The following is an 18,378-nucleotide window of genomic DNA, read 5'->3' on the forward strand; positions in this document are numbered from 1 at the left end:
TAACAACAAACCTGATAGTTTCTAGGCCCAGTAGTTTGATAAGTAGAATAATTCTATGAATCGGCGAAGAAAAATCGAAAATAACATTTTTCGAGATACGACAAGGTCACTTTCCAGCGTCGATATGCAAATTCATTAAATCACATCCCTATAGTACCCTACCGCGGCTTGCCGGTATAAAATGGCACGACACGTACCACTCAGCCTCTTTTCCGGCCATCGTTGACTTGAAATGTAATGTACTTAGAGATTTTTTAAATTGCAGATTTTTTCATTCTATTGTTTTTTTAAGTTTTGATTTTTTTTTACTTTACAATTTTTAAGTCTTTAGTGATCTATTTTAGCTTTTTAGTGCAAATTTTCGTGACGCGTAGTACTTTAGCCCCTTTTTGCCACCAAACTGTATACTTAGTTTCTAGTCGATTTTCCAGTGAATTTTGAACACGCCGGGCCTAATTTTTTTTTAAACACGTTAATTTGTGCTTTACAGAAATCCGAAAAGAAATACTCTTTCTTTACAGACCACGTGGCCGCTGATAGGGGTAAGTTGATTTTTGTAAGTTGAGGAACATGTTTTAATGACTTTATTTTAATTATGTTTTAAAACAATAGGTATTATCGTTCATTTTTGGGTGTTTTCCATAATTTCTAGTCGGAATCTCGTGGTCATAGAATTGCAACTCGTGGTCCGCCATTTTGCAGAGGTGAATAATTAAAAGCGTGGTTTCCAATGTTCGAAATAAAATGACGTAAGCAACTGTTTGGCTCGGGTTTATTTTTGTTATTTTGAGTTTATAGTGCTTTAGTAGTTTTTCGGCGATTTTTAAGTTTTCTCAGTAGAATAAAATAAAGCCAGTATCTCAGATTAAAAAGCACTCAGTTTTCAATAGTACCTACCTATAAATTTTTGGTGACTTTAATAATATTTTCTTTGTCACTTAGGTATAATGGCATTCCTAAGTTATTTTCTGTGTTATCAGTGAAAGGAAAGCGAATCAGCAAATATTCTTATTAATAATATTTAGATCATTTTTATGGCAATTTCGAAATTTCCTTATTGAAATAAATAGTTGGCCATTTTTTACCATTAATGGTCGTGAAAAATGGCGCATGTGCATCCGTAATTTCTTTTACCCTTTCTAGGTTTTCCTGTAAAATAGTGTCCTGTTTTATTCACATTGCTAAAGCAAATTAAGTACTTATTTGACTTTACTTTACAAACGTTAATATCTAAAGTAGGGTTATTTAATAGAAGTAGGTAGGAAAGTATATTTCAAAAAAAGATTCTCGTCTAGGATGGCCTATATTTTTTCCGAGGATCTTCCCGCTACTTGCAGTGGCAAATATTATATTAATATGGCCGCGCACAAAACAAATAATAATGTAAATAGGTAGGTATATGCTTAGTGACCCTGTGGATCTCACGTTTGATAACGTCGCCAGTCGAATCCCGCTCAGTGATTCTTTCTTATTTAGACTTTATAAATCAGTGTGAATTGATGGGTTTGTTGATGTGTGCAGGTCTCCTCGTCGGCGGCCGGGAGCCAGCGATGCAGCAGCGGCGGGGTGGAGCGGGCGCCGCGATCGCTCCCCCGGCACTGCTGTACCGCTGAAGAACTGCTCCACATCCATCCACGAGCAAACCGAGTCGATATACCATGTGAGTTTTGTAAATATGTTTGAGTAGTAGGTACATGTTCATAATGTCAGATGCTATTTTCTTCGAAAACTACTGGACCGATCTTGATGCGTTTTCTTGCATTAAATAGTATCACCCCAGAAGTAGGTTTTGGATATATTTTACTGCAATCATGTTTTTGAAAATTATTTAATTTTTCGCTTAAATTATTTATTTTTAGATAAGTTAAATACATATAATATGTTTTTCTAATCTAGTAGCCAGCAAAAGTTGCCTTGCCACGAAGTAGGTAGGTACGTTATTGGGATTAGGTCAAGAGAATATATGTATAATATAAATACATATAATCATTAAAAGGTAGGTATTTACTAAACATATATTTTTGTTCCAGAATTCTCCCGTGGAGCTCGTCCCTCTGTAGGTAGCCGCGACGTCTTTCGCACATTTTCTCTTGCGGCAACTTATAGAGCACGCAGCGCCTCGCTCTTGCCCAGCGATGTTATTTTAAGTGAGTATGCTTTCTTTGGCAAGAATGTAGAGGATTGATGCCACAGAGCATGCGGAAATACTTTCCGACTGAACATTTAATGATATTGAAAGATATACCTACCTACCTACATAGATTTTTTGTTCCAGAATTTACCCGGGATTTTCATCCATCTGTAGACTGCCGCAATGTCGAGCTCACTCATTTCGGCAGCCTACATAGCAGCGAATCGTCACATGGACGCCGTGGATTCTACTACGTAAGTAAATTATTATTATTTGCTAATAAGTAGTCAATCAAAGTGCTTCTTGGTCAGATCCCGTGCGGAGCAACATGGTGCAAAGCAAGCGCAAGGCTCTTCAGATTATAATACTGGATGCAAAAAATATTCTGATGAAGATGATAATAATAAAACTATTTGGTACACTTTTCTTATTTATTTTTTCTTATTTGTTTCAGGTGAACAACACAAGACAACCAGCACGCTACTAAAATCCCTGTTTTTAAAACGGCACTAGTCACTTTTTTTTCATACATTTTAGATTAGGTCCATTATTTTTTTAAACTAGAAATGCTACTTTAATAATTATTACATTAAGTTTTGACTACAGAATTAATTTAATCGGTAATTGCGGTACACTTGCTTGCCTACTTGTTTTTAGGTGTTAAAAAATGGCACAACAAGTCATTCAGTTAGGAAAGAAAATCATCGTCATCATCAGCCTGTGGACGCCCACTGTTGGACATAGGCCTTCTCTAAAGAGCGCCACCACACCCGGTCCTCAGCCTTCCTCATCCAGCCTCTTTATATCGTCGGTCCATCGTGCTGGAGGACTCAAGGACTTTCCGGCTCCAACGGCCATCGCCTCTACGACAGGCATGACCTGCCCACTGCCACTTCAGCTTACAAATAGTTTGGGCTATGTCAGTGACCTTGGTTCTCCTGCGGATCTCCTCATTTCGGATCTTATCCCTCAGGGAAACTCCTAACATAGCCCTGTCCATAACTCGAGCTGAGCGACTTTGAATTTGTTGAGGAAAGAAAATATCTTTTTATTATTTTGAATCATAATTTAAAGAATATTTTTACCAGTTTCGCCATAGATATATACATCTTTTTATTATTCCCTTAAGAATAATTCTAAGATACAGTATGTATAACTACAATCCGAAAAAAATTACGCATTGTATCCTTACATTAACAAATATACTACTCCTACGCCACGGATCGACAGACCACTTCATAATATCTTCACTCACCCTCAGCTCGACAATCACGCTGACGCGTCATTTCACTACTACGACAAATACTTCCGTACATTTATAAGGAGTTTATGTTGTTTAGTTTTTAGTTATTTTTTTGGTGGTGGGTTTTTTTAAAAAATAAAGTTTTGGGTAAGATGTTTTTTATATTTAGTTGCCCGCTCAGTTCCAATGTTTAGTTTTTTGTTATTTTTTTGGTGGTGGGGTTTTTTTTTAAATAAAGTTTTGGGTAAGATGTTTTTATATTAAGTTAGCCGCTCTGTTCCCATGTTTAGTTTTTAGTTTTTTGTTATTCTTTTGGTGGTGGGTTTTTTTTTAAATAAAGTTATGGGTTTTATATGAAGATTGTGTTTTATTTAGCTAAATTGAAATGGACTGTTGCTGTTTAATTTTTTTTAATGTTTTACATTTTTTTAAAAGCTCCTAAGATTTTTGCCACTTAGGAAATTGAGAAAGATAATTAAACAGTTGCCAACTAAGTAGGTATTTTTACCTTATATTTTTATTAAGGCTGCCATCCGTCCGGATTTCTCCAGATTTCTCCTAGTTGGAGGGCTTGCGGGCGGGGTTTGGCAAAATATCCGAGTTTTAGAAATATATTTCAATTTTCAAGTATTTCTTACTTGAAAATTTTGAAGGCTATTGGAAATATTGATTCATATTACATGCAATTTGTATTATACTAATTGATCATATTATTTAGATTTGCTGACTGTGCCGACTCCTGCGTCTACTGTCAGCCATTCTTGCTATTTATGTAAAAGCGACCTGAAACATCCCACTTTATTATGGGGTCCTGGGTACTAGGTGTAGTGGAGTGGAGCGGAGAAGAGCAATGAAAAGTGGCAAGTGTTTCTATTGAAGCGGAGCGGGGCGGGTGGGAGCTGAGCTGAGCAGACAGCTTCTCACCGCACTTCACCGTCCCGCTACCCTCCGCTCGGCACCACAACCTGCTCGACTCCGTTCTGCCCGGCTCGGGGCCGCATGTTCATATTTTTAGGGTTCCGTTCCTCAAAAGGAAAAACGGAACCCTTATAGGATCACTTTGTTGTCTGTCTGTCAGTCTCGCGCAATGAGGGTTCCGTACTACAGTCGTATTTTTTCGATATTTTGCACGATAATTCAAAAACTATGATGTAGGAAAATAAATAAGAATCTGTTTTAGAATGCACAGGTGAAGACCTTTCATATGATACCTCACATGATATACATAGTTATCTTACTTAGAAAATTGAAAATACTAATTAGGTATTAGTTCATGACCACAATTTAATTTTTTTTGTGTGACGTAACAACAAATTCACGGTTTTCAGATTTTTCTCCGAATGTCAGCTATAAGATCTACCTATCTGCCAAATTTCATGATTCTAGGTCAACGGGAAGTACCCTGTAGGTTTCTTTACAGACAGACAGACAACAACGCAGTGATCCTATAAGGGTTCTGTTTTTCCTTTTGAGGTACGGAACCCTAAAAAGAATGCGTATTACTGGTAAAATAAAACTACACAAGTTAGGTAGTATTAACATATAATAAGAAACATAGGCATCTTTTAGTATAAAATAGTACAAAGATGGTCATATTAACGAAAATACTTAATAGTACTTAAGTGTAAAAAAATATTAAGGTAAAGTAAGTATACCTTTATGTTATGTCCGTTTAATTAAATTACATCTAACACTAAAACTAAGGCTGCCTTTAAATTAAGGTGCGTCATACAAGTCGCCTTATTAGAACGTTCTAATAAGGTGAATAATATTCCTAAAAACTAATATACTCAGGGCCGATTTCAGTACTGTGAACGGGTGGGTATTTTACGTTTGGTACTGTGAAACAATACGTAAACGTTGATCGTGAGGAGCAAACGAAACGATAAATGCGTTGTTGAATCTTACACTAACGGTACTGGTTTACCTATCTTCAATCACGTCGCTGGAAAATGACATAGACACTGTTTTCTTTACCGGGAAATTGAAGAGTTCCCACGGGATTTTTAAAGACGTAAATCCACGAGGACCATCTCGTAGGCGTATAAATAAATTTTTTCAGTTAAGTTTTCAGTATTCCCTAGTAAGATACCAACGTAAAATAAGACAAAATAAGTAAATGATAGTCAGTTTGGCAGGTTTCCAATACAAAAACTGCCACTAAGCCCAATTTATTCGTAGGTTAAACGTGACTCGACGTTGGTGAAATCGGCACTTAGTAATTACCGGTAGTAGGCTACCGGGCAGTTCATACTAAATATAAAATCATTATAAAATTTGATTTACTCACGCTGCAAGTACTTACCTACGTATCGACTAAATAGGTAACTAATCTACACGAATAATTTTAGTTCATTGTGCAAAACGATAAGAATCCAGAATTTTTCCCCTTCCATTGTACCTACTGATAAAAGAACCGGGAAAATTTACGGGTTTTATTAATAAATTTTATAGTGGATCAAACTAAATTTGTTTATTATAAAATTCGTACAACTTAGCCTAGTTCTAACATAACTATAAGATAAATTTAAACAATAAAATCTAGAAACAAAAAGTAGCTGTAAAAGTAGGTATAAACTATGATAAACCCCCAATGTCAGGACTACACTCCACACAAATATCTGATGTACATAAAACCTCGTCGTCTGATTTATATTTATCTAGCTCGCGACTTCGTTCGCGTGGACTATACAGATTTCAAACCCCTATTTCACCCCCTTAGGGGTCGAATTTTCAAAAATCCTTTTTTTAGGCTACGTCATAATAGCTATCAGCATGCCAAATTTCAGCCCGATCCATCCAGTACTTTGAGCTGTGCGTTGATAGATCTGTCAGTCAGCCACCTTTTCCTTTTATATATTTAGATTTCTCTGCAAGTACCTAATTAATAATTATTATTATTATTTTTTCAGTATATGAATACATCTTATTATAATTTTAAGGATTTGGTATTTGCAGATCGGGTATTTTGTATAAAATCTACCGACTTCAAAAAAGGTTTTTCAAAAATCTGCGACATCTGAACTTGCCATCTTTTGTGCCTTTTCCACGAGCTTTTAGACTATTTGATTGACGAGATAATCTACTATACCGACATTGCCACCAGCACTCTATAATTGTATAAAGGCTGTATAGTTGTCTACTTCAGATAACAAGGCGTGGTCATGGCGGTGCTGAAGATGGCACTGATGGCGCTATACGTGGCCGCCACCCCGACCACCGCGGCGCCCACGACGATCTGCCAGCACGCGTACTTAACCCAGCTGGCTACCTCACTGGAAACAAAAGAGACGTTTTAGCGTTTAAATTACTATCGTGAGTGGGAGTGTCCCCTCTATGAGGACTTGCGAGTGACGATGTTGGATGGGATCGTACGCGGGGAAGCGGGGCCGGTCTTCTACATGGACCTCGTCTCATCGGCGGGGAACTACAACCGGCTACGGGAATTCGCGCACCATTGGCATAAGAGGCGAAGCAGCTCGGAGCGTACAGGTGCCAGGCCGGCACCACGGAGGAGCAGCAGCGGAGATCACAGCTGTGTTAGTGACGTCTAGCCCCCAAGGGGGGAGAGTGAGCATAAGGGACAAGGAAGAGACAAAAAATAATTTGTAGGGAGTCAAGAAGGCGCCCCGGGAAATGCCAAGAGCAAGTACCGAACGGGCGCCCTCCCGCGATTCGGCCCATATAACCGAGAGGTTGGTGGGGCCATGGGAGGTGGAGGGTTGTCCCAGTATCGTGAGTGATTTCCATTATGTGACAGTCACAACCGCGACGCGTGCGTGCGCGTACTGACTCCCTTGAAAAAGGACCCCGGATGTGTTCGAAATTAGTCGGGCTAACGTCGACCAAATACGTGAGTAAAGCCGCTGACAGATATAATTATTTTTAAAAGAGACGTTGTTGTAAAGTGCTTCTCCGTAAACGCACTCATACAACGCCATATGTTTAAATTCAGTGCGGGCCGCGCCGCCCATCGCAACGCGCGACGCCCCGCGTCTCCGTAAACGAGGCCTTACTTTTCGGAGTTTCAAGCAATTAAAATATCACTTGCTTTATCGGTGGAATGAAACTTGCATGCTTGAGAATTTTTCCATAATGTTCTCAAAGGTGTGTGAAGTCTGTCAATCCGGACTGGGCCAGCATGGCTGACTATGCCTTTTATTTTTAAGTTTTAACCCTTTTCATTCTGACAGGAAACCCGTGTTCAGGCCGGTTATGGGTTGATTATGATGATGATAAGGACAGTTTTTTTTACGTTGTTTGGGATGCATTGAGACATGGTGCCCCTCTTTCCGATTGACCTTGTAGCAGCTAGTGAAAACCGCTTATACACTCACGGTGTTTGCTGACCCTCCCTAGGTGGCTGGCTGATGATGTTGAGGTAGCAGTAAGACGGCAGTACGAAAGTCAGGAAGGCGATAGTGCTGCCTCCCACTAGTGCCAGGATGGTGTAGAAGCGGGGAATGCTCTCGCCGATGAACAGGATGCCCGCCATGATGGATACCCGGGCTAGTGCGCGATAACCGACGGAATCTGAAAATGAAATAGGTAGTTAATAAAGGAGTAGGATAGCGTCAATCATTGAATGCTGTTGAAAATATATAATAGGTAGCAAAAAATTACCAACCCATATTCTAATCCATAAAACACGCACTTAAACGTCTGATTCATCTTACTCGTACAATTCACGAAGGCGAGTGAACTTTACTTGTGGTTACGTCGTATACACGGTCATTGCGTAAATGTGCGTGCATGTCAGACCAATCAGCAAGCGCTCGCAAACGAACACATTTATTGTACCTTACTTATACCGATACGACTTACACATAAACATGAGCCATCCGCCTTCGGGAAATGCAAGAACTGTAGTTAGCAAAGGCATAATGAACTATAGTGGTATCCCGAACTTACCTACTATAATTATTACACTTCATGATTCGAGAGCAATTTGTCAAAACAAACAATAAGATTGCTCATCTAAAATATCTATTGTAAATTATTATTGTTCAACTAGCTTATGCTCGCGACTTCGTCCGCGTGGACTACATAAATTTCAAACCCCTATTTCACCCCCTTACGGGTTGAATTTTCAAAAACCCTTTCTTAGCGGATGCCTGCGTCATAATAGCTATCTGCATGCCAAATTTCAGCCCGATCCGTCCAATAGTTTCGAGCTGTGCGTTGATAGATCAGTCAGCCAGTCAGTCACCTTTTCTTTTATATATTTAGACTTGGAATCACATTGATGTTGACTTCCTTGACTTCCAGTGTTTTTAAAACAAGAGTGAATAGGCACCTTCTAGGCAAACGCGTCCCATCTTAGGCCACATCATCACTTCCCATCAGGTGTGATCGTGGTCAAGCGTGCGCCTTTAATGAAAAAAAAGATATAGTCTAGAAATAGATTGAATCTTTGAGAAAATCCCACTAACCTGTAGGAATGCTGTACAGCTCCTCCAACTCCTGGCAGACAGGGTTGATGAGGATGATGAAGGCGCAGATGAGGTGGACAGCCATCAGCACGTTGCCAACGAGGCTCAGTGCACTGGGCCCCAGTGAGGTGATGAAGTTCGAACCCACTGACTCTCCGTATACCGCGTAGCCGGCGGTTGCGATGGGCAGATATAGGGCCAGCATCGCTACAACATAAAAGTTATTCAAACTCAAACTCAAACTCAAATTATTTATTCAGAATTGGTAAAATTTTACGCTTCTTCATTGTCATAAATTTTTATTTGTAAGATGATATGCTATAGTGGTGATAATTAATACGAACTTAAAACTAAAGCTACGAGGGTTCCAAACGCGCCCAGGTCTGAGAAGAGCCCACAACAAACTCAGTTATATTATTTTGATTTATTTTATTAATTAGGAACACATACAATACATATATTTTACATTTACTACATCACTTATATATGTACCTATCGATAGTATGTGTACACAACATTTGCAAATTATCGTAGTAATGTTAATTTCCTTTCACTCTAAATCCAGCAAGTCAAAATATTGTTGCAACGGGACTCGTTCACCACCTATTACAATAGGTTGTGCACGATGGTAATATTGATGGTATCGAAACCTAAACCTTCACGCAAGTGCTACCAACAACTGTACAAATCAAATTTAATGGGATGTGCGAACGCATAGGTACCGAACGAACAAACAAACCTTAATTTAAATTATGTAAAAAGAAAAGTGCAGGGCCAACTTCCAGACCAAACCTTTGGACATAGAAAGCAAAAATTTTGTACAAAAGTCCGATTTTTCGAAATTTACACAGGATATGGAATAAAGAAAATATGTTTGCCAACGGTACCGCGGGCGGTTTCTAGTTTTTAGGCGTATTAGAAAATTATTTTTTGTTTGTCTATATATAAAAGGAAAGGCTACTGACTGACTGAGTGACAAACTGACTGACTTATCAACGCACAGCTGTAACTACTAGATGGATCAAGCTGAAATATGGCATACATATAGCTTTTATGACGTAGACATCTGCTAAAAAAGGATTCTTGAAAATTCAACCCGTAAGGCGATAAAATAGGGGGTAAAACACACACACACACACACTTACAGAAACACATAACCTTTTTATGTGTTCCTAATTAATTTTAAGTAGGTACAACCACTATCTATGGTAAGGCACTGGCCCCTAAGATACGGGATCTCCTAGTTTAGGGCCCAGCACTCCATTTAAGTCAAATGTAAGAATTTTGGTAATAAATATACATTCATTCATTCATTCATAAAATAAGCGTTTGAAATTTGGGTAGTCCACGCGGACCATGTCGCGGACATTAAATAAGATTGATGCACATGCATACTGTGGAATCAACTACCTTCGGCGGTGTTCCCTTTAGATTACAACATGGGGTTATTTAAGGGACGGACCAACAAATTCCTAAAAGGCCGGCAACGCATCGGCGGTTCCTCTGGTGCTGCAAATGTTCATGGGCGGCGGTAATCACTTAACATCAGGTGACCCACCTGCTAGTTTGCTCGCTATCTCTATTTAAAAAAATGATAATTTGACAAACTCACCAGTAAAGCCATACTGCAGACTCTTGTTGAATTTGGTTTTGTCAGTCATGTCGTTCTGTATGGTCGGGAAGGTGGAGGCGCCGCCGAACGCGAACATGATGATGCCCATGGCCAGGAAGAAGTCGGTGAAGCCGTGGATACCCCAGCGGAACACGAACGGCCGCACGTCGTTCATCATCTGGATGAAGTAGAGGATGCAGGCCACTACCGCTGCGAAGAATGCTATCACTCCCAGGAACCTGTGCAAGTCAAAAGTTGAAGTAGCTACGTAATACGTAATAGACAAAAACGGACTCTATAAATGATTTTACCCTTAGACAAAATGATGAAGCAATATTCGAATTCTGTAAATTACTTCCAATAGAAAAAAAAGTCAAACATACCCTACTTAGAAGTGCGTTTCACCACCGTGCGTTGCGTGCACCACTCACTCACTGACTGACTGACTGACTGACTGAGTGACTAATCACGAAATCTCAGAAACTATAAAGACGGAAGGAAGGTTCTTTCTAGGACGTAGGTAGGCGTTAGCTAAGAAACGGTTTTGAAAAATTCCCCCCTAAGGGTGCGAAAAGGGGGGTCGAAGGTTGTATGAAAGTCCTATTTGGAGTTAGAGACGTGAAAATCGACATTTAGGTTAATAGCTTTAAATAATAAAAATCTGTATAATTCAATTTGGGAAATTCCCCCCTTAAGGGTGGTAAAATAGGGGGGCAATTTTTTTATAGAAAAGTTTTAACAATTGTTATTTTTACTTGAAATTTGAAATGTAGGCTATTTCTAGGGGGTGGGTATCAGAAAAGAAAGGATCTAACTAAATTCCCCCCTAAGGGAGTAAAATGGGGGTGGAAGGGTTATATGAAAATCCTATGTTTTTGAAGTTAGAGATATGAAAATTGGCATTTAGGTATTCTGGGCCTTTTGCAGCGGGAAAATTTCAGATCTCATGAGAAACCGGTACGCGGACGAAGTCGCGGACATCTGCTAGTAAATAATATAGCTATTACTTGTTTTAACGGTGAAGGAAAATATCAGGAGAAAACCTGCATGCCTGAGAGTTCTCCATAATGTCCTCAAAGACATATATATATATCTGAAGTTTGCCAATTCGCCCTCGACCAGCGTAATAAAATAAAAATAAAATACAAATCTTTTTTATTCGAATAAACTTTTAAAAGTACTTTCGAATAGTCGGATGCATCTACCACTGGTTCGGAATGCCTTTCCTACCGAGAAGAACCAGCAAGAAGCTCGGCGGTTGCTCTTTTCAAATATTTGATATAGGTACAAGATTATGCCATGTATAAAATAGTATTTGCAATCTTGTGCGTCGCCGGAACGAGCTGCAGGTCAAATCCACGCTCTTTTATCATTTAGATAATCTTCAATTGTGTAATATGCTTTTTTCAGGAGCATATTTTTAATAGGTAATAAGCCCTTTAGCCTAATAGTTTATAAGCCCTTTTCATTTTGAGATTTTTTAGATTTATTCATTTATTGCATGATTGTAAGTATAAGAGAGATGTTACAATGTCACAATCTGCCATGCAATGTCATACAATATTCAAGTATAATAGATTATAAATTAAATAAAATCACTACATACCTACAATAGAAAAATTACAGTTCAATATAATATTATAGATTAGCAAAATAAGTGACATGTGGATGTGAGTAAGATTTTTTTTTTTTTTTTTTATTCAGATACAAGTTAGCCCTTGACTGCAATTTCACCTGGCGGTAAGTGATGATGCAGTCTAAGATGATAGCGGGCTAACCTGGAAGGGGTATGGCAGTTTTTAATAAACCCATGCCCCTTTGGTTTCTACACAGCATCGTACCGGAACGCTAAATCGCTTGGCGGCACGGCTTTGCCGGTAGGGTGGTAACCAGCCACAGCCGAAGCCTCCCACCAGACCAGACCAGAAATTAAGAAATTATAAAATTCCAAACCCCTGCCAGGAATCGAACCCGGGACCTCCCACTTTTAAGACCACAGCGCTCACCACTGCGCCAGGGAGGTCGTCAAGATGAGAGTAGACTTGTGCTCAGTAGTAGGCCGGTGAAAGGTGAGATTATGATAATATTAAGAACCCACCAAGGTGTCGTCCTGATATATCCTATAAGTATATCATACCTATTACCTGGCACTAGCTAGCAATCCGTTCAGTAGTTTAAGTTGTGTGTTGCTAGATCAGTCAGTCAGTCAGTCGCCTTTTCCTTTTACATATTTACATATAGATGATCGAAAGGTTACTCACGAGAAATCTCTGGGCGTGCCAAAAAGCATAAGCGGCGTCATCGCGCCGACCACCACGAGGTACCAGATGCAGATGGTGACAGTCGGGGCCAGCGTCATGAACACCTGCTCGATGATCTGCGCCGCCAGCAGCAAGTACACCACGGCCACGCCGAACTGGGTCACCATCATTGCTAGTGATACCGCCACACTGGAACAACGGAACAACTTCATACGGGCTTCTCCATACAAACAACGTATAGTGCATTCAATATTAACTGGCGTGTTTCCACTTGGGACCGTCATTAGCTATAAACAATAGGATTAATTTCGATATGCCACGTAAACAACAGGGGTAATAAACCAAACACTCATAGAGCCCATTCATTATGGTAATTATGTAAGTAAGTATGGAGGAGAGTCGAGCAGTGATTCCGAGTTGCGAAAGGATAGACACGTTTGTGCGCTTGGCAGTCCACGGAATCCGTAGCACCTGCCTCCAGCACCACATTTCAAACGCGCCTATTCTTTGCCTTTCTCTTGCTTTGATAGTCCATGTCTCTACTCCATACATAAATCGGAACTCGGAATCACTGCTCGACTCGCCTCCATATGTTACCAACGATTGCTCTCATATTTCGGCCACATCATACGGCGGGGGGACGACAGCTTAGAAAAGCTCATAGTGACGGGCAACACTGAGGGCAAAAGACCGAGAGGCCGCTCACCAACTAGGTGGTCCGACCAGCTAAAGGAGTCCAGCAAGTGTGGATTTCATCACATTGTAAAAATGGCCACCGACAGAAGACGATAAAAAAAAGGAAAAATTAAAAATGAAAATCTTTTTTATTCGTATAAACTTTTACAAGTGCTTACGAATAGTCGGATGCATCTACCACTGGTTCGGAATGCCTTTCCTGCCGAGAAGAACCAGCAAGAAAAGCGATGGAAACAGATAAGCCATACGAGGGCAGTTTGCCAGGACCACGATCTTCAGCAATGAAGGAACGACCTGAGAGAGAGTAAGTAAGTATATGTTTTAACTTTTAGCTTAATGTTCTTTTACTGTATTTTCTTAATATTACAATAAAACTTATAGCTAGCTTATCTAATTACTGTACAAATCATGCCCGCGTGCAATGGTGCCAAGAATACTGGCTGCATTTCCGCGCTGGACAGCCAGGCTGATCCGTTGCGCAAAAAATGAACCAGCTCATCTGTCACCAGATAGGATATTAATTAATTTTACTGAATTTTTGTCTGACAGACAGACAGACAGACAGACAACAAAGTAATCCTATAAGGGTTCCGTTTTTCTTTTTGAGGTACGGAACCCTAAAAATAACAACAATGTAAAAAAAAATAGATAAATTATTGTCATAAGTAATCTTAGGTGTAGTAGTAAGTAGGTATGAAGTAGTTAGTAATTTAATTCTTTTGCATTTTCATTAAACTTTTCCGCATCACATTTGAGTAACATTCAAATATAAGTCCCGCAAATTGCAAATGCTCGTGGCTGCCATTTTAGTGACGTCAGCACTAGACTGAAGTTTCGAACTGATGGTATTTTTTTTTCAGCTTACGTCAAATTGACGTCATTTCGATGTTAGTGAGACATGGTTCCAGCGATATAGCAATTTGCAGGACTTAATCTTGTTCCTATCGATTGAAATTAATAAAGTAGGTATTAATCTAAGCGATCCATTGAATTAGATATTATTAATCTATCTGTAATCTGTTATTAAACTACTTATATGTATATTCTAGCAACTTTTTATCCAAATTTTTCAAAAATCTAAATTCACGCGGATGAAGTCGTGGATGTCAGTTAGGTCCATAAATATTAAAAAATAATCCAAATTATTATAGAGCTATCGGCATTCAGTACTTTGACCTTTTCAGTATTCTATTATGTAGTTTAATGACAAATCCAAGTATATCCGATCTAATCGGAGGAAACAAAAAAAATATATAGCTGATAAAATTTTTGTCTCGATCATAACCAGTTTTGGGGGTACCGACGCGACGTCGCGGTAACGTTTACAGACATACCAACTTGCAAGTCCAACTAGACTCGCCCCAACTTCACACGATAAGTTGAGCTGATTCATACCTCTATGTTCACTTCACACGAGTGGCCGGAAATATTATATTTTGTGTATCCTCTCCAGGAAGACACTAAACAGTGCAATATAATATCCCAATAATGTTTATGGGATATATTATGCATATGGTACGGGGAACGATATTCTTCAAGGTGTACATAGTTTAATGAATTCAAAGTCAAAGTCAAATGATTTATTCAAAATAGGTAATAAATTACTCTTATTGATGGTCTGGTATGGTGTTAGATTTGTAAGATATAGTGGTGATAAGTAATTATTACGCAAACTTAAAACTAAAGCTACGAGGGTTCCAAACGCGCCCAGGTCTGAGAAGAGCCCACAACAAACTCAATTTTAACTTTTTTAATAGATACCTATCTGTTTAATACGATAACGATGTACATTTTTGATATTTTATTTATAACTAGATGACGCGATGCGGGCGACTTCGTCCATGTCTCGTAGATGTTTTTTATATCCGTATTTTCACGGATTCGGATCGGATGATCGCTGTTAGGGGTTGAATTTTCAAAAATCCTTTTTTAGCGGATGTCTACGTCATAATAGCTATCTGCATGCGAAATTTCAGCCCAATCCGCCGAGCAGTTTGAGCTGTGCGTTGATAGATCAGTCAGTCAGTCAGTCAGTCACCTTTTCCTTTTATATTATTTAAAAGTTGGAACCGTTCGCCAGCCGATTTGTTGGCAACTCTGTAGACGGTGATATGCCCAAATAAATTATACATATTCCTCGCAAATCCATCGTGCTGAATCCCTTAACAAATTTAAAATTGACGTCAAAGATCATTACCTATCTCTTTGCTATCATCAGTAACGGCATAGTTTATTATTTAAATCTATGTATGTCTTATGTATGTCTATTATACTTTATTTGTATGTATTAGTGTATTAACAATATGTATTTTATATTCTTATTATATGGTTTAGTTTATTTAGCTATTGGTATTTAGGTTTATTTTACACCACCTCCCATTGTCCATTTGTTCGTTTTTTCCCTAGCGTTAAGGTTGTCTGGAAGAGATCACTATTTAGCGATAAGACCGCCTTTTTGTACCTACTTATTAAGATTTCTTTTTGTAACCTGTCATTTGTGTTTCTGTGGTGCAATAAAGTATATACATACATACATACATACATATTATAGTTTATATGACTTTGTTTCTGTGGGAATCTTACCTCCAAAACTTTCCCAGCGACTGCTCCGCGATGATCGCGTAGGGGTTTCGTTTCCTGGTCCTCATGTCAGGGTCTCGGCCTTCGATGATGGTCCAGCAGTCACCCAGCCGCTTGCCGCTGAAGGCTGCTACGAGGCACGTCAGCACCAGGATAGGAACGCCCACCCATCCTATGACAGATATTTACTTATGTATTTATTTCCTAAAATTCCTCAGTGATTGAAAACCAAAATCATCGAACATTACGTGTTGACATAGTCGCTAACTATGGGCTTCATAAGAAAGCTCAGAGCCACTCAGCAGGCGATGCAGAGAGCTATGCTTGGAGTTTCTCTACGTGACCCAATCAGAAATGAGAAGAACCAGAGTAACCGACATAGCGACAGAGTAACCCCCACTAGGTGGACAGACTACATCAATTGTGGAAGTCCCTACAAGAGCCCTATGTCTATGTTGAAAATGATGATGATGATGATAATTGATACTATGCCGTACATTGATGTTGGAATCCATGCCGTAGGACTGGCTTTCATGGGCCCTCGGACCAATACAGTTTGGTAACATAATATCGCGTGATCCTAACATAGGTACCTTCTCCAATAATAACCATAACCCATTCAATAGACACAGCAAAAGTAGGTATAAAGTAATAAATTCGCTCAGCACAAAATAATATAAAATACCTAATACATTCATACATACTTTATCAGTTTATGCATAAATTTATTTCGCAAGAAAAACTTTTGTAACGGCAAAGCAACTTTCGTAGGTATCTTATTTACGTAGTAGGTAGTGTTGAATATCAAATTAGATTCAACTCCAAGAATTTATTTCTTTAAGAATATACAAGCAAAATTTTAAGTTTATAGACCTATCGCCATCTTATCACCTAGCTTACTTACATAATATCAGACAAGGGAAGATAAAGGATGAAGAAATACATGATCCAAGAAAAATATTTTGGCTAAAAAATATTCGCCGTGCAGTGGTTTAACGTGAGTTCAAAGTCACAACTAATATGAAAAATTAATAGCCCAAAATGTACGTGTGGCAGACAGTAGCAAGATTCAAGGCTCAAGCGCATCAGGCTTGCGACAGGCGTAAATCTCGCGATCATTGCTGTCAAACGTCCGGCTAAAGAGAGACAGCAATAGCCACAAAGCAAAATAATAAGAAGATGAAGAGAGACAGCAAGTGAACTGTCACATTACTACTGCTGTCGCGTTGCTGTCGCTACTGCAACGTTTTACGTAATCACCCCACGGGAGCCAGGAGCCGTAGCAGAAATGGCTGAAACCGGTGAGCCTCTCTAATTAGGTAGGTACATTTTTGTTCTGTTTGTCGTAGAGACCCTGGAGCCATTAAGTATTTATTAATGTAGCCTTGTTTTATTAATTATTATAGCCTTGTTTGATGACATAAGGGCTGGCTAATTTTTTACGCAAAGAAATCAGCCTGGCTGTCTAGCGCGGTAATACAACCACTATCCTTGGCACGATTCCACGTGGGCATGACTTGTGCAGTAATCAGATAAGGCGCACTTTAGTTTTATTGTAATAATTTTCGGCCCAAAATGTAATATATTTTAGCAACTTTAGTCAAGTAGACGTCCTAACTCCTATCAAATAGAAATAAAATTAGTGCATACCTGCGAGACTAAAAGCGCCTGCCTGTTTTTTTCTGCAAAAACTTTTTGCCGACATTTTGAAATATTTTTTGTGACGTCTTGGACTAAGTTGCATCGACAACTAGTTTAGTGATTCACAATATGATACAAACGCAACGTATAGCACAACGTAAGGGGAAAACCGAAAAATCCGAAAACTCTGAATTTGTATTCACATCACAAAAAAATATTAAAATGTGTTCATGAACAAATAATTAGTATTTTCAACTTCCAAAGTGAAATAACTATACCAAGTGGGGTATCGTATGAAAGGGCTTTACCTATACATTCTAAAACAGATTTTAATTTATTTTTATGCATTAAGTATAGTTTTTTGTTTTATCGTGCAAAATGTCGAAAAAATACGACTGCAGTACAAACCCTCGGTGCGCGAGTGTGACTCGCATTTGGCCGGTTTTTTATTAATAATGCTTTTCAGGATATCAATACGGATAAACTTTAAGTAAAATGGTATCTAATTGGATACGAGGTTTTAGGTGTTAGCTCGGGGCGAACGACAAACCACAACTTTTCTTGTAGGTAGGTAATATTAGGTAATTATTTGTTCAATAAATTCTAGGTTCACACATAATTATTAATGTAAATTGTCCATCATCTTAGATAACTGCCGTATTTTCCTATTTTTGTCTACCATTATCATATTTTATACCTGATCGAATATTCATGTACTTAAATGTTAAAAAAACTTGGATTTGTTTCGCTCCAGCAATGCTTGGGGCTGCAATACAATAAAT

General features: G+C 38.8%; 1 protein-coding gene and 1 long non-coding RNA gene across 5 annotated transcripts in view; one reads left to right on the forward strand and one right to left on the reverse strand.

Moving 5' to 3' along the window:
• The first annotated feature begins 153 nt into the window (after nt 1-153).
• Nucleotides 154-3,732, forward strand: LOC138404497 (uncharacterized). The gene is made up of 6 exons (XR_011238419.1): nt 154-234; nt 491-542; nt 1,522-1,660; nt 2,031-2,147; nt 2,276-2,385; nt 2,586-3,732. It is a non-coding gene; the product is annotated as an uncharacterized lncRNA (long non-coding RNA).
• Nucleotides 3,733-4,899: 1,167 nt separating this feature from the next.
• The window catches only part of LOC117995551 (uncharacterized), a 31,863-nt gene continuing 18,384 nt past the window's right edge, over nt 4,900-18,378 (reverse strand). For all 4 annotated transcript variants that reach the window (XM_069508928.1, XM_034983547.2, XM_069508926.1 and 1 more), the window contains exons 4-9: nt 15,959-16,127; nt 12,680-12,868; nt 10,419-10,657; nt 8,807-9,013; nt 7,712-7,907; nt 4,900-6,649 (exon numbers count right to left, since the gene is read on the reverse strand). In XM_069508928.1, the coding sequence (XP_069365029.1) occupies nt 6,514-6,649; nt 7,712-7,907; nt 8,807-9,013; nt 10,419-10,657; nt 12,680-12,868; nt 15,959-16,127 (1,136 nt within the window). In that variant the 3' untranslated portion in view covers nt 4,900-6,513. The remainder of the gene's footprint in view (nt 6,650-7,711; nt 7,908-8,806; nt 9,014-10,418; nt 10,658-12,679; nt 12,869-15,958; nt 16,128-18,378) is intronic.

This window comes from Maniola hyperantus, chromosome Z, assembly GCF_902806685.2.
Source record: "Maniola hyperantus chromosome Z, iAphHyp1.2, whole genome shotgun sequence".
In the NCBI taxonomy this organism is placed as follows: domain Eukaryota; kingdom Metazoa; phylum Arthropoda; class Insecta; order Lepidoptera; family Nymphalidae; genus Maniola; species Maniola hyperantus.